This window comes from Podarcis bocagei (genome assembly GCF_964188305.1).
Source record: "Podarcis bocagei genome assembly, chromosome: 1".
Lineage (NCBI taxonomy): Eukaryota > Metazoa > Chordata > Lepidosauria > Squamata > Lacertidae > Podarcis > Podarcis bocagei.
The window spans coordinates 53,892,228-53,908,551 of NC_138125.1; the positions used below are offsets into that span (position 1 = coordinate 53,892,228).

The window sequence follows — 16,324 nt, forward strand, 5'->3', positions numbered from 1 at the left end:
AAAATTCCACTCCAGCCCTCAGCTGGGAAGAGTGACCCATGCTGTGTTCGATGCAGTGACCTGGTTTTTGTTTTTCATGTTTTTCTTGCCTAACTATTTGAGATTGTCTGCCCAGCTGTTTTATAATGTGCAGCTGTGAAAGTATGATTCTCTGTGTCTTTTGAGTGTTGTTTGCAGGGTTTTATACTGAGCCGCACAGCTTTATAGCTACCATAATAATAAGGGTGTTGATTCTTTTGTCATCACTCTTGGCCCTTTGGGCTTGTATTTTAATATGGTACTGTATAGACAGCTGTAGTATAGGAGAGTGGAATGAATGCTTAGTATAGTTCAAGTAAGTTTTAAAGACATTTCCTACCAGTCTTAACCTGAAATTTGTGTAATTGTAATCAGGATCCTCAACATGCATGGGTTGGGGGAATCTATAATTACTGTTATCCAGCAACAATAGGTGCTGTTAAGCCCACAAAAGGGACATGATTACTGCCCAATAATAACAGTTCTGGTTTCCAAGCAAAAACCATAAAATACAAAAAAAAACAACAGCTTGGAAATAGAAGCTTAAACAGAATGAAACCAGGAGCCATATAAACCTAGCAGCAGAGTAACAGTACACCAGTTATTTTAAAAAGTACTAAAAATACTGAAGACTCAAATGCCTGGGGAAATCAGAAAGGCCTCAAAAAAGGGCACCTCTAGGGAGGTGTTTGATAACCAGTTTGGCAACACTGAAAAGGCCCTCTCTAGTCAGCACCTGGTGGGGATTCATGGAGAAGGGCCTCAGACAATTATCGTAGGTTCTGAGTAGATGTACACAGATGTGGCATTGAGACTGGGGACAGGAATCTTAACAAGGAAAGAAAAGAACTACAACAAGGCAAGGATCACTGAAGAAAAGCTGTCATACTACTAGGACTTGAAACAAGACCGAAAGCAGAAAAGAAGCAAACCTGTTGCATGGTGAAGGGGAGGCGGTTCCACGCAATGGGTTGAATTGAACAAAGCCCCTGCAGGAGCAGTATCAAGGGAAAACATTCATCTCTTAACATAGCTTTCATATGATTTCACATTACTTCTGGATCTGACAACAGGCTGTTTTGTGCGCCTACATTTTCCATGTGGCGAGCATTTCCAGAGAAGTGGTGCTTGTACAGTTCTAGTTTCCTTGGAAAGGAGGTCACAGGAGGGTTATGGCATTTTGTAATATTTGCATTTATTTACAATTATACGAGTGAAGCATAGATGGAAGCTCACAACATAAAGCTCCAATGGATGCCCTAACATCTAGTGCTTCCACATCAGATCTACAGTGGGCCTTAAGATGCTTCAGAGCCCCCAAAACTCTGTTTTCCCCGTCCTCCTCTCAGGGCCATGCTACGCATGATATAAATCATAGAGTTTCCCCAAGAGTACAAGCTTTCGCTTTCTTAAATTGTTAGTATAGGGGTCCTGAGCCAGATAAAGACCCTGGCATGGGGGCAAAAGATTAAAGCCTTCCCTACTCCCCGTGTCATGCCAGGCCCCCAATCCAGATTAAGCCACTCTCCCATGCTGACAAAAATGTTTGCATTCAATAACAAATTATTGTAAACTTCATATGTAGTTTGGGCCCTGAGTGTCCCTCAAGCTGCAACTTAACAGATAGCTGGATCCCAACATTCCTCAACTGAGAATGGTGGAGAGAGAGCCCACCCGCTCTTCATAGGTCTCTTGGCCAATCAAAATACCAGCAATTGATCACAATCCTCCAGTCTCCTGAAGAAAGAGGTTCTTGGCAAGTTGCCAGGTCTGTTATTAGGTCCAAGGCCTTAGGCAACCCGCACTAATACAAAACACATTCACAGAAATCTAATAGAAAACTCCTAACAAGTCATTTCAATAGATCTTCCAGTCTCTTTGTCTGAGTGCCTCAAGACTCTTTGTTGTTTTCAGTAGAAGTAGACCTGGAAGCCTTTATCTGGAAGCCTTCATCTGCCTGCCTATGTATGGCAAACTGAATCATTGTGAGACTGCTGTGTTGGTAGTGGACAGCTCCCTCTTGTCAGCAAATGGGGATCCAAGGGGCAATCGACTTCCCCTCCAAGTGGGGAAGTGTTCAGAGATGCTGCTGTGTATGCATGCAAGCTCCAAGGGTAGCTTCATAGTTCCAATACTCAAACTATTTTTTTAAAAAAGTCCTCACCTATTTATAGATGAGTGCATTTTGTGTTAGTCACCCAACAATTAGCTTTTCTCATATTGCAACATTTGTTTATCCTTTCCCCTCCTTCCAATGATAAAGTAGCATGAAATGATACTCGGACAGCTCTTCTGGGAATTCCCACAGCTTGTTTGTTTCTGTGAAAATACATCGTGTTATCTAGCTGTTCTGCGCAGATTAAAGCCAGCCTTTTTCCATATAAAAAACCTCATCCAAGTTGCACATAGCTAGGGCTCAACAAGCAAAGCTGCCGAAAACCTACAAGAACACATGAAGCAACCCAAAGATGAATCTTCTATCACTATCAACCTTATTACTGTCCTTTCCGAGGTTTACACCAGGTAAACCTGTCCAGGTGTGTCCTTGATGCTGCTGAAGATGCTGTCTAGACCTCTCTCTCTCGAACTCACTTCCTGCATTTTCTGTTGTAATTTTACATTTCAATGATTAAGTATACTGCACCCTAAAAAGATGTCCCACTCTTTTTCAGGGAATCCAGGAAGGCAAGGCCACAGGTGAGCTTGATTTATGCCTGTTTTATGAGATGTCATGCTCTCAATGTCGTGCTTATGCCATGCTGTTGTTCTATAGATTGTTGTAGAGTTTTTCTGTCTTATGTAATTGAGAAGATAGCATTCAGATCTGGGTGTCTATGATTCCACTCTTAGGGGAGGAAGGTCTTCTGGGAAGCCCCTCAGCATGACTTCCACTGAAAACAATGGGAGCTGCTCGACAACAGGAGTAGTGTTGTCACTCAGCTCCTCCCATTCACTTCATTTGAGCTCATGGAGGGAAATGCTCGGTGGATTTTGACCCTGGGTGCCTTTATAGTAGCAGTCTGATCTCAAAGTTGCTGACCTTAATAAAAGAATGCATTGTTCAGCACCTCCTGCTTTATACATTTGAGATTAACTTTACTTTCCATGAGGTCTTCATCACTATTAAATCTTGCAACATATTGATGAACTTGGTTAGCGTGCTAAATAAATAACATATTTATTGATGGGTGGTCATATGGTCTTTGGTACTCAGTTCATAAACTGGAAGGAAAACAGGATTGGTTGTTTGTTTTCTGGGGTTTGGGTTTTTGTTTTGTTTTACAAGGCAGTATTTCTTCTTGCCTGCTGTTCAAATGAGCAGGGCTCTGAGAAATTTGCATTCCTGGTCTAGCCCTCCATTATTTCTAATGGGTAGACCTGCTGTTCATCTCAGGCATCCAGGCAACTTTCCACACAGCTTTACACTGGTGTTTGACATCTGAGAGGGAGATATTTAGGATCTACCTATTCTTCTGACTGTAAGTTGGTTTAACTGATTTTAAAATTGCATTGTTACATTGATGTCACCCAGTCTGGAACCTTATGCTGAAGGGTGGGTATGAAATCATACTACTACTGGTACTACTACTACTACTACTACTACTACTAATAATAATAATATCCTTGCAGGAGAGACATTTATGCATCAGGATGATATTGTTTACAGACGAAGAACACAGCGAAGTGCCATGAAATGCCATCAGAGATGTGTTTGGCCTAGATCAGAAGATGGGCTGGTCAACATTCCAATTAATGTCTCTACAGAGTTTTGTATGTTATTTAAAGCTTTACAACAGGCCTTCTCCAGCATTCATTCTTGCTAATAATGAATTTTTTTGTAGAATGAAAATTCATTTTATATATATATATAAAACCCTCCAAAAACCCCAATAGCTCTTTTCCATAGCAATCAGTGAGCCATGGTTGTTGGTGATGTTGTTGTTGTTGTTGTTTAGTCGTTTAGTCGTGTCCGACTCTTCGTGACCCCATGGACCAGAGCACGCCAGGCACTCCTCTCTTCCACTGCCTCCCGCACTTTGGTCAAACTCATGCTGGTAGCTTCGAGAACACTGTCCAACCATCTCATACTCTGTCGTCCCCTTCTCCTTGTGCCCTCAATCTTTCCCAACATCAGGGTCTTTTCCAGGGAGCCTTCTCTTCTCATGAGGTGGCCAAAGTATTGGAGCCTCAGCTTCACAATCTGTCCTTCCAGTGAGCACTCAGGGCTGATTTCCTTAAGAATGGATAGGTTTGATCTTCTTGCAGTCCATGGGACTCTCAAGAGTCTCCTCCAACACCATAAAAGGTAAAGGGACCCCTGACCATTAGGCCCAGTTGTGGCCGACTCTGGGGTTGTGGCGCTCATCTCGCTTTATTGGCCTCCGGGTCATGTGGCCAGCATGACTAAGCCGCTTCCGGCGAACCATAGCAGCACATGGAAATGCCGTTTACCTTCCCGCCGGAGCAGTACCTATTTATCTACTTGCACTTTGACAAGCGTTCGAACTGCTAGGTTGGCAGGAGCAGGGGCCGAGCAACGGGAGCTCACCCTGTCGCGGGGATTCGAACCGCCGACCTTCTGATCGGCAAGTCCTAGGCTCTGTGGTTTAACCCACAGCACCACCCATGTCCCAGTTGGGTTGGTGATACTACCCACTTCTTAATCAGGCTGGTGCCTTATTCCTGTTGGGAACCTTGATTGAGGTGCAATCACCACAGACAGCACAAAACTGGAGCAGGCAGCAGGTTACAGTCTTGCAGGACCCAGGACAGCTCCCAAGCAGAGCCAACAGCGGAAAGTATGGTGGGGTGATGGCACTCGCTGAGTCTTGTATTGCTTTGTTGGAACTTACCGGGATGTAAAGGCAGGGCAAGGTCAGCATGGTGCAAACACACCAATGGGCGTGCTGAATTGGCTCCAGCAGTGTGTTTGCACTTTGCTGACCTTGCCATTGCCTTACCCCTCCCCTTCTCTTTCCTAATGGGCAACAGCGATGAGACTGTCAGGAGGTCAGGGGAGCACTGCCACCCCACCACACAATAGCTGATACATTCCAAAGCTCAAGGGAGTCCTTATATCCCCAAGTGCATCTTACTAATTGACAGCCAGAGTCCTGATCCTCAAGTGAAGCTGCAACTTTGCCATGGAGCAATGCACTTTATCACCAATGAATAGCCTCAGCCTCTGGCATTGACTTCTCTAGCAGGGACTTTGAGGACAGCAAACCAATTTGGTGGGATGATTCAAATTTTAATCTAAGGTCTAAACCATTGCTCCATATCTGGAGTATAGAAACTCCTTCCCCTCCTATGCAGAGTTGGCCTCTGACTCTATAGGAGACTGAGAGTCCACAAGACCTTCTGGGATAATGATGTTGGCTTGTGGTCATCGTTTTCAGAAGAGCCATAAGAACATAGGAAACTACCTTATACTGAGTTATACTGGTCCATCTAGCTCAGTAATGCTTACATGGACTGAGTTATTGGTCCATCTAGCTCAGTAATGCTTACATGGACTGGCAGCAGCTCTCCAGAGTCAGCAGTTTTATTTAAGTCCCACTTGGAGATGGCAGGGACATGGGAACATGGGACCTTCTGCATGCAAATCACATGCTCCATCACTGAACTACAGCCTTACCCCTGTCTGAAGATGACTAGAAAGATCATCATCAGAGGGATCTGAAGGCCAGACATTTTTAAGTTAAATTGAGCTGGATTTGCACCCTAAAGTTTCTTGTGGCACAGGCTTTGGTAGGCAGCGGGTTGCAGCATCAATTACATGAATCAGACAGCAAATGTGTTGGGTTGTATATGACGTAACCAAGTCTGCTATACCCATTTTATACTTTGATATCTTTGTACAATTGCAAAAAACCCCAAAACCCATAATAAAAAGCATTTACACAACAGACATAACAAGCGCTGAAGTGGTCTGTGTACGCAATAGAGTAAGCAATAGAGAGAGTGCTGGCACCCACTTGCTTCCAGCATTCATGTTTCCCTGGAATGTTGGACACAATTTCACTGCTATACCATATGCAGAGAGTAGCCATAGTTAGGTGGATAATTTTTGAAGAAGGTTTACATGGAAGAAATCCTCCTTTACACACACATTCACAATTTCCCAGGAGCCCTGTTCTACATGAGATATTTCATAATGGTATACCCAGGAGTGCAGGGAACTTTCCCATGTTGGCAAAACATATTCTGTTTGAATTCCACACACATAATATGGGAACTTTCAATGCATTCCTTTCTCTCCCTTGCATTTTTTTAGCTGTGGAGGAGAGGACTGTGATAGCTGAAGCAATGCAAGAATTTGTCACACTGACATGTATTCAGTTTATCAGGCGTTCAACAGAACATGACTACATAAATATTTTCCCTGCAGATAGGTAAGTTTTATCTCTCCTGATGATATCTAAGACTACTACTATTGCTTGGAATTATATTGTCATTCTGTTTCTTCTCTTCTGCTGAAGCTTTCCCCACAACTTGTTGCATTCCCGATATTGGCAGACTCCAGCTCCCATAATCCCTGACCACTGGCCATGCTGCCTGGAGTACATGGGAGTTGGAGTCCAACAGTGTGTAAAAGCTGGTGTTAGTAGGAGAGGATGCTTTATAGGTGGTTAAAACCCTGACCTTGCCCTAAAACAGGCATAGGAGATGAGAGAACATCTACCTCACAGGGTAAAATATGAGAGAGTATGACACTTTCTGCTCACTGAAAGGCAAGTTATAAATGTACTAAATGAAACTGTATGCCACGGCTTTATGTGATGGCACAGGGTTTTGCTTTCCATGTTCTCAGGTGCTGGTCTTACTTTGGAAAGATAGGAGGCAAACAGCAGTTGGGCTTGGCAAAAAATGGCTGCATATATAAAGGATTAATTCAGCATGAAATCAACCATGCCCTGGGTTTCATACATGAACAGGCCCGGAACGACCGAGACAAGTATGTTAAAATCCACTTGGAGTATGTCACAGCAGGTATGTCCACCAGCATTCAAGTAACAGTTTTAACCCTTGCTTGCTGTAGAGGATTGTTTAAACAAAAACATTTCTATATTGTATATTGTGCATATACAGTATCTTCAATTCTAAGCAGAGGTTGCATTTAAACCATGTAAAAATAAATATCTCTCCCCCAGTCACTCTGGGCTTCCAACAAAAGGTTAAAAGTGGAAGGGGAAAAACAAGCAAACCCAAGCACTTGTTCTCAAAGGGACTCAGAAATTCACAAGGGCTTCAGCAGAGAAACTGTTGCTAAGTAAACAACATCTTCATTTTCACAAGTACCTGTTAAAATCATTCTTCTCTCTCTTTCTCCCCCTGTGTTCTAACTCTCCTTTGAGTGCCTGCTTCATTTACTCTCATATTTTACAGGAGAACAGGGGAATTTCGAGAAAGTGGACTCTAATAATCTGGGTCTTCCGTATGACTATGGTTCAGTGATGCATTATGGCCCGTAAGTTGTGTTTCAGGGCACCTTCTCTTTTCAGACAAAACTGCTCTTAACTGTAGTGTAAGGATCCTCTTTTATATAATTTCATCTCTGTCTTCTCCCTGGAGCAATGTGCAAGAACACGCTGAAGCTGCAAGGGAGTGCAAGTTCTTTCCAACTGAAACCCTTCCTACTTATCACAAGAACTTCTGCCTTGCCTGGATTTTGTTTCAGTTTGTTAGTCTTCATCCCACCCACTTCATCCCACTAACAGCCAGAACTGATCTACAACATTTACAGCATCTTTGGGATTGCTGGATAGGGAGAGACAGAGAAGAAGCTGTACCCCAAACTGCAGATGACCTCTCTCAAATGTCTTCATGTAGATGTTAAAAAGGACAGTATAGAACCCTGAGGAACCATACAAATGAAAAGTCATGGGACTGAACAAAAGTGTTTCATTGCCACATTGGTACAATATTGTTGCTGAACCCCAAATCTTTTGCATGTATGTATGGACAACCCAATGTCTGTGAAGTTTTTATTCTTCATTTCCTAGGGTGGTTTCCATGCAAATATTATTGTAGATGTTGCATTATAAAACAATGACCCAACAGAGTTTGCTGAGCACATCCATTCCTGTCTTCTGCAGATACGATTTTTCTAGTGCTCCCGGGAAAGCAACCATTGTCCCCATCCCAAATGCATCTGTACCAATTGGTCAGAGAATAGGACTCAGCGACCTAGATGTGAAAAAAATCAACAAGCTCTACAGATGCAGTAAGTGTTCAGAATGCTACATGGGTAGTTTCTCATCTGATGTTGTTAATTTTTTATAACATTTGAGATCAGCTAGTGCTGCCAGATTTTGTGACCTAGATGGGCATCACCTCACCTTAACATACTTTCTCTTCCCAATGCCATGCTTTGAAAACAGTGAATCATTTACTCTGCACTTGAAAGGGCACCTCTATCAATACACTAAAAACCATTGGAGTGGGGAAGTCCACAAGAGCACTCTTCCCTTCCATGCTTTCCAAAAACAGGCATTCGGAAGCATCGCTGCCTCCAGCTAGGGAGGGAGAGCATAGCCATCATGGCTAATAAGCATTCCCCCCCCCTTTCAAGAACATATTATTCCATCCCAATTGGTCAACACTTGGCCCTCTTTGCAAGCTACCTGTGCTGGGAAGGAGAGCCTTTCCCAAGGTGCTATCCCATGCAGGTGCAGTATGTGTATGAATGTGCAGTATTTGGTCATCTACCATCATTTGGATCTTCTCTTTGCAGTCGGCACCTGCATGGGGATGCTGCTGCACTGAAGGAAAGGCCAACCCTTTATCACTGGATTGCATTGTCAATTGGGAACCTATAGGGAAAGGGGGTGTTTAATGTGCCTCTGTATGCTCAGTGTACAGAGTTCACTCCCCTACACACCCCAACAGTCCTAAAACACAAGTCCTCCTTTTTCTATACACCCACCCCACTCATCATAATGAGGAACATTTTGCTAATACTGTATACTGCACTGTATGTTGGTCATAATGTAATGAGCTCAAGTCATGAATCACAATCATTTGCTATCTGGTGTGTGTGTGTGATATTGTTAACAGGCATATTTTAATTTCTTCATTCAGCAGGAGTAACCTTTACTAGGCTGAACAGTGACATATTTAATGAACACTGAGTTCTCCCTCACAGAGTGCAAGGATAGATAAACAGAAAGTTGTGTTGGAATTTTCCCTTTGCACATCTCATTTTCCCCTTATTTTGTTCTGTTCTGCTCTTTAGACTGTTGTAGCACTGTGCTTCGTAATCGAAGAGGCAACTTCTCCTCTAATAATTACCCATATTCATACCCCAAAAATGTCACATGCCTATGGCTGATCCAAATCCCAGAAGGAAAGGTAAGGATGCTCAAATCATTGTTTAATGTATCAGGATTATACAACAGATAAGAGGAGGGCAGGGAATGGACCTTTCCAGTGTGGTGTAGTGGTTAAGAGCAGTGGACTCGTAATCTGGGGAACCGGGTTCGCTTCCCTGCTCCTCCACATGCAGCTGCTGGGTGACCTTGGGCTAGTCAGACTTCTTTGAGGTCTCTCAGCCCCACTCACCTCACAGAGTGTTTGTTGTGGGGGAGGAAGGGAAAGGAGAATGTTAGCCGCTTTGAGACTCCTTCGGGTAGTGATAAAGCGGGATATCAAATCCAAACTCCTCCTCCTCCTCTTCTTCTTCTTCTTCCTTCTTGCTACTTGTATACTTTTAGGAGTTGCAGTCTGTTTCAGGAGTTGCTCTGAAGTTACTGACACAACATTACTCTTCAGGTTAATTTCAAGTACGTGACACCAGGCCATATATACAACTGTACGTTTGAAGCACATATCCCCACCTCAAGAATCCTGGGAATCAGGGCCCAGCCAAGCTAAAATGTATTTGGCTTTATTTTTCTGCTTTAGGTCTTCCTGAAGTTTCATGTTTTGGATCTCCAGCGCTCTCCAAACTGTGCCTCCGACTACATCCGAATTTATGATGGAAACAACAGAAATGCCCGTCTTCTTGTTGACAAGTTATGTGGAGAGGGGCAATTGCCAGCAGTGGTGTCTTCTGGAAGCATGATGCTTGTGGAGTTTGTGAGTGATGAGGCTGTTGCATCAAAGGGTTTCACAGCCTCCTATGCACATGGTATGAATGGCTCTATCTCTCACTACTTGCTGAAAGCATCAGTGCTAGGAAAGAAACACATACACTACATGCAAAATAAAAACAAGCACTGGTGGAACAGTTTTCCAAGAGTATTTTAATTTTATGCTGTCTTTCCCTGGATCTGAATTACCCAAATTCTCTAAATCCATTTGCTATCACAACAACCCCCTTAGAAGTCTATGGACCCCAAACTAATTGCTCATCTTTGCATGTCTGCACCCATCTGAAACATGTTTGCTCAGACATACCTTACCCCAAATACGCCCTGAGATATGCGGGTATACAAATTTAATAAATAATAAAAATAAATAATAATGCTCACTAAAAATATGTTATATTATTATTATTATTATTATTATTATTATTATTATTATTATTGAAATGCCCATTCAACTACTTCAGTTTGCAGACCTGATCCTGTTGCAGGTGCTATGTAATCCTCATTCCACATTTGCAAGCACCCACCCTTTGGAAATTCTTGCCTAGTTTCACCAGGCAGGTGCCTTCCCTGTACTCTTAATAGCACTTGCAAGCCTATCCAGACATGCAGAGTGTTGACATGTGCTTTAATCTGGTTTAGAACTTATCATTGGTTTTAAGTATTTTTGAACATTTAGTATAGTTGGTTCTAACTGTTCTGTTGTGGATAATTCTATTCTTTTTTAAGCCGCTTTGAGGTTACATTACAATCAAGGAAGTGAGATAAATCTTGTGAGATAAATAAATAGATAAATCAAACAAAGGGAGAAGCACATAGGAAGGCTGCCTTCTGCAAAGTCAGACCATTGGTCCACCTAGCTCAGTATTGTCTATGCTGATGGGCAGTTGCTCTCCAGGGTCAGTAGAGGCCTGTTTGGAGTTGCCAGGGATGGAGAACCTGGGACCTTCTGCATGCAAAGCTGATGTTCTACGGCTAAACTACAGGCCTTCCCCACTGGATTCAGATTAGGAAAGAAAAAGAAAATCAACTCCATGGCCCAATGGAGGGATAGCAGTGCCGGACCACAGTTGTCCTCTTCCTGCTTCTCAACATGTTCATTGGTGGAGACTTTTGCTACCTACCAGTCATGGTGGGACCAGTCAAGACCTGGCAGAGTTTTCACCACCTTTCCTAATGCTGATTTCTCTTCCTCTTCTCTTGGTGTCTTATGTTCTTGTTGATTTTGTATCCTGCCTACCCTCCACCTAACAACAAGCCTGTAAGAAAGGCTATGCTAAGAGAGAGCTTCATGGCTCTCCATCAGCTTCATGAATAAGATTTCCCATATCCAACCTCAACACTCTTGCCATTACACCAGACTGGCTTGGGTGAACTCTTGCATCCGTATGAGTGTCCTTTATTTAGAGTGAACATTATTTTTAAACATACTGATTTTTTTCCATTTTATTCCATTGACCGCCCCCCCCATTCTTTTCATCACAGTGATATGTGGAGGGACTTTCACGAGCACTCATGGAGTGGTCACTTCTCCAAACTTCCCAAGAAAATACCCTCCAAACAAAAGATGCTTATGGATTATCAGTGCTCCAGCAGGAAGTAGGGTAAGGGGCAGGAGGAGGGGGGGTGGGCTTCCCTGGCTAGGGCAACAACTTTATGCAGCTCATTACTTTCCCCCTAAAGACCTGATCTCAATCTCTCTTCAGAAAAGATTGCGTTAGATCAGGGGTAGCCAATGCGTTGTTTACTCCTGCATTGAGTGATGAAATCTAGCTTGCTGCAGATCTGCCTTGTTAATTTATGGGTATGCATGTTATATATGTATTTTCAAATCCAAATGCTCACTTGCTTTAGTGCATACTATGTTGTTGAATTTAGATAAAATGCTACACATAGAAATTGGTGTCCTTACTGTGGTTCCTTCAGATCTCCCTAACGATGGGCTTTTTTGACCTGGAGGAAGCCGCTGGGTGCATCTATGACAGACTTGTCTTTCGTGATGGCAGTGACATCAGCTCTCCACTTCTTGGCACTTTTTGTGGGAAGACAGAGGTTCCAGCTTTCAATTCCACTGGGAGCTTTCTACGTATAGAATTTTACAGTGACGTTGTTTCTCAATATTCCGGGTTTAAGCTGGACTACTCAATGAGTTAAGTACTGTTGCTAGGGTATCTGGGTGGGAGATGGCAAGATTTTGTGTTGAAAAAACGTGGGGAAGAAATAATGATCTGTTCCTATTGTGGAATTGTTGCCTTGAGGGATATGTGAGTCATCTGTGTTCCTCAGAAGTTTGGTTAAATGGAAATACACCAGTTATCTAGTTATAGTGACATGATGCGCAGACTGACACAGGAGTGTCAAGTAACCGAGGCTGCAAATGCCTCAACAGGGAAATGAGCCTAGGGCCCATATGGCTCAAGTATCTTCCCCACACTGGGCATAAAGCCTGTAATGAGAAGTTTGGGTTATGTATAGCAATACAAAAATAGGCCCCAAGTCAACTTGACGGTTATGTTGTGAGGAAGAATAACATGAACCTCACCCCCATTTCCTGACACTAAGAAAATACCCCATATTGCTTTCCAGACAGATAAAAGCCTTCTTTGAACCTTGGAGAACTGGAAAAAGCAATACATGAGGGAGGAGACTGCAGGGACAATGGTGCAAGCTCCATACAGGCCATCCCATTGCCCTCCATGAGTTTGAGGGGGACTTCCAGAAGCAGAGAGCCTTCTTTCAGGGTTTTCCTGGCTGTTGGTGTGCTTGTCTTTCTCCCATTCCCTGAATGCCTGAAGAGGGCTAAAGGCTAAGGGCAATATGCTAGGATCAGTGACCTTGTGCTTGAAAGGCCTTTGTATCTAAGTGTGTGTTAATGCAGAAAGATGGGCAAAAGGACAGCTGCAATTTCCCATTCCTGTCTCATTTGCAGGGGGAGTGGCTAGTATGCCAGCCCCTGCAGTGCCCTTCTTACGGCTCACTTAGGTATAAAAACAGGTGGGCCAGAAGTGGACCACCAGGGCAAAGGCCCTTGTGCTTCTTTATTGCATTTAGATCCCATCTTTCTTCCAAGGAGCTCAAAGTGGTGTACATAGTTCTCTACCCTGACAGCAACCCTGTGAAGTAGTTAGGCTGAAAGACTCTGACTGGGTGCATGTCACCCAGTGAGTTTCATGGCAAGAGCAGGGATTTGAACCCTGGTATCCCAGGTACTAATCCAATGCTTAATCACTGCACCATACTGCCTGTAAGCAGACCACAGTTTAGCTTCACTACTAAGCCCAGTCATGAGCTCTATCCAGCAATGGTTTCTCAAAATATTGCCCATGCTTCCAGACTAATGACTTTAGAACTAACCCACATTTAGTGCTTACATTCATAAATGCAGCAAACAATATTAATGCTATGTGCCCTGCCTCAAGCCTAGGCTATTTTAATCCTTCAGCAGAGTTTCCATGAGCATGGATAGATGAAACAAACTTTACCTGTCATTGCAGTTTTGCCATCATGAAGAACAGCCTGTGGGAGGATTGCCTTCGTCCTGAACTGCAAACAAGAAAGAGGGTGGAAATTTGGATGCCAGATTGTCTTTGCCTCTTGCTGGTGTTGTGCTTTGTTTCTTTTTAAAGACTGATCAGTTTCTCCCAGTAATGACATAAATACTCTCAAGTGCAGAATGCTGAACTGTACGCCGGATTTGCCAAAGCACCAAGGAGCAATTGAAGCAGGCAAGGAGAAGTTATTCTGTGCCGTATCTCTTCAATTGCCATTTTTACTAGCCATCTGTTGGTGGCACCTTGAACTATGTAACAAAATATGTTAAGTAAAGCTTTAAAAGCCCATGGTTCGCATTCAGATTGCTTTGATCTGCTCACATTCCAGTACACTTGCCTTGTCTTCCTTATTTAGGTGCACAGGTCTTTCCCAATGGAAAATCCCCATCATTCTCCTCGTAAGTCCAGTGGTTTTATTCGTGGCAAGTGCCTATATCCCTGTTTTTCAAGCTCTTTCAAGTCAGGAATCAGTGGCATTGCCTTGTGTGTTGTGTGTATGCTGATGCACAGAGTGTGCTGGGGGCATGGCTCATCATTATGACTTAATTGGCTGCTTCTCTGGGCTGGCAGCACGTGGGCATCCAGGGAATTGTGTGCCCTGTAGAAGGCCACAAGCCCACTTTGCAGTTACCGTTTGGTTCTGGAGACCAGAAGAACCTCATGATTTCTGTTTGAAGCCTTCCATGGTACCAGCGGCAGAGGAAGCCGTTCAGGCGCCTGGGGCAGCGCGCCCAGGGGTGGCGCAAGCTGCACTACGGGGCCTCCTGAGTCTGCCTGCCTCCTTCCACTCAGCTGCCTTACAGCTGGGGGGGGGGAGGCAGTGGGCAGACCGTTTGGGCAGCGTAGAGCCTGTGCACACCCAAGCCACCGCTTTTCTCCCAGGAGAGATGCGTGGCTTGGGTGTTGCAAGGCCCCACAGTGAATGCCGCCCGACATTTTGCCACTCCCCTCAGTGATGACACCTGGGGTGGCCCACACCCCTTCCTTTGCCCCTTCATGGTACCAGTTGAGAAGTTGTAGGTGTGCCAAGACTATCTCCCCTTGCTCCACATGTGCAAGCAGATAGTGGCTATTGTCCTCTCAACATCACCATCACAATAACATACTCTAGTGGCACTGGGATGGGACAGAGCAGCAGCAGGGGCAGGGCTATGGAGACGCACCAGCGGGAGCACGAGTGGTGTGTCTGTCCAGCTCCAACCTCATTGCCTCCAACCTCATTGCCACCCCGCCAGCCCCAGTCAGGGGAGCTGTATTGAGGGCAGTATCAGGAGGGCAGCTCGGCTAAACCAGTCCAACTGCTACTGGCTACAAGGGAAAGGGTACAAACAGGCTTCCTGCAATAGCTTGGTTGGTAGAGCATGAGGCTGTTAATCTCAGGGTTGTGGGTTCAAGCCCCACGTTAGGCAAAAGACTCCTGCATTGGACTAGATGGGCCCTCGCGATCCATTCCAACTCTACAATTTTATGATTATAGAACATATATAGTAACATGAACAAAGCCATATTCACATTTTAGAATCATTAAGGTATGTAAACTAGATCTTGTATACTTACTAATTGAACACAACCATACACAGTACAGTGGTGCCCCACAAGACGAATGCCTCGCAAGACGGAAAACCCTTTCGTCTAGCGAGTTTTCCGTTTTTGAGCTGCTTCGCAAGACGAATTTCCCTATGGGCTTGCTTTGCAAGACGAAAACATCTTGCGAGTGTTCCGGTTTTTCCCCGCACCCCCCCCTTTTTCTAAGCCGCTAAGCCGCTAATAGCCTTCTAGCCGCTAATCCGCTAAGCCTTTAATAGCCGCTAAGCCTTTAATAGCCGCTAAACCGCTAATAGTGCTAATCTGCTAAGCCGCTGATAGGGTTGCTTCACAAGACGAAAAAACCGCTAGACGAAGAGACTCGTGGAACGGATTAATTTCGTCTTGCGAGGCACCACTGTATTCACTTTAGAGTCGTACCACAGTGTTCACTACTTAGGGTGAACGGAGACAACCACATTCTAAGTAAGATGGAAGTGGTTTGAAGAAACATTCTCCTTGCTGAAAATGAATGCCTCAGAATGCAACGAATAGGCATGCAAACTGCTTGCCCTTGGCTTTGAGAGTATATGCTCACCTCGTTTAGGGGAGTTAATGGCACATGCTTTTTCTCTGCCTGGTTAACATTAACATTTGGTGGTAGATTGCACCATGATGAAAACACTCCCCATTTTCTTGCTTCTGTAATCTTCCCAGGGAGCAGAGCTTAAGCGTGCTTTGATTTCTTGGGTAGACCCTTGACCTATAAATTGCAGGGGTTAGTTTCTTGGGGTGCAGGGTGGGGGTAAAGGACTGGGAAACATGGATCTGATTCTGTAGCTGACAGCACAGGAAGAGTGACAGTTTGCAACATGACACTGAAATGTTAAAGGCCTGTTTTTCCTTACTAAAATGTGTGGGCAGGGGTGTGGTGTAATAAACATTGCAAAAACAAACAAACAGCTGAACAGAGCGGGTGCCAAATTTCCAAGCTTTGTCTTGACGTCCCAAACCTGCTGCTAGTGCAAGCTTCAGAATGGTCATGGTTGGGGGTTGAAGCCTGAAGCCACGAGAAAGAAGAGAGCGAGGAAGGAAAACTGAAAACTCAGAGGGAGAAGGAGGAGGGAAATGTTGGTTTCT

At 44.2% G+C, this 16,324-nt stretch overlaps 1 protein-coding gene across 2 annotated transcripts; it reads left to right on the forward strand.

The window, feature by feature from the left end:
• Positions 1-2,342: 2,342 nt before the first annotated feature.
• Positions 2,343-13,948, forward strand: LOC308574174 (embryonic protein UVS.2-like). Of its 2 annotated transcripts, none has more exons than XM_081171724.1 (12): positions 2,343-2,555; positions 2,691-2,715; positions 3,649-3,789; positions 6,296-6,413; positions 6,833-7,011; positions 7,408-7,489; positions 8,118-8,245; positions 9,257-9,372; positions 9,925-10,150; positions 11,595-11,713; positions 12,036-12,258; positions 13,604-13,948. In XM_081171724.1, the coding sequence occupies exons 1-12, from the start codon at positions 2,487-2,489 to the stop codon at positions 13,615-13,617; spliced, it is 1,440 nt and encodes a 479-aa protein (XP_081027850.1). In that variant the 5' UTR covers positions 2,343-2,486; the 3' UTR covers positions 13,618-13,948. The 2 variants fall into 2 exon arrangements, with proteins under 2 accessions (XP_081027850.1, XP_081027851.1); XM_081171725.1 differs by having other exon boundaries at positions 2,343-2,541.
• The last annotated feature ends 2,376 nt before the right edge of the window (positions 13,949-16,324 follow it).

What these genes read in the sequence shown, in the direction of transcription:
- LOC308574174 (XM_081171724.1), top strand. Translation starts at nt 2,487, where the DNA reads ATGAATCTTCTATCACTATCAACCTTATTACTGTCCTTTCCGAGGTTT. An exon ending in AATATTTTCCCTGCAGATAG is followed by an intron (nt 6,414 to 6,832) that starts GTAAGTTTTATC and finishes CCATGTTCTCAG; the next exon opens with GTGCTGGTCTTACTTTGGAA. An exon ending in TCAGTGATGCATTATGGCCC is followed by an intron (nt 7,490 to 8,117) that starts GTAAGTTGTGTT and finishes TGTCTTCTGCAG; the next exon opens with ATACGATTTTTCTAGTGCTC.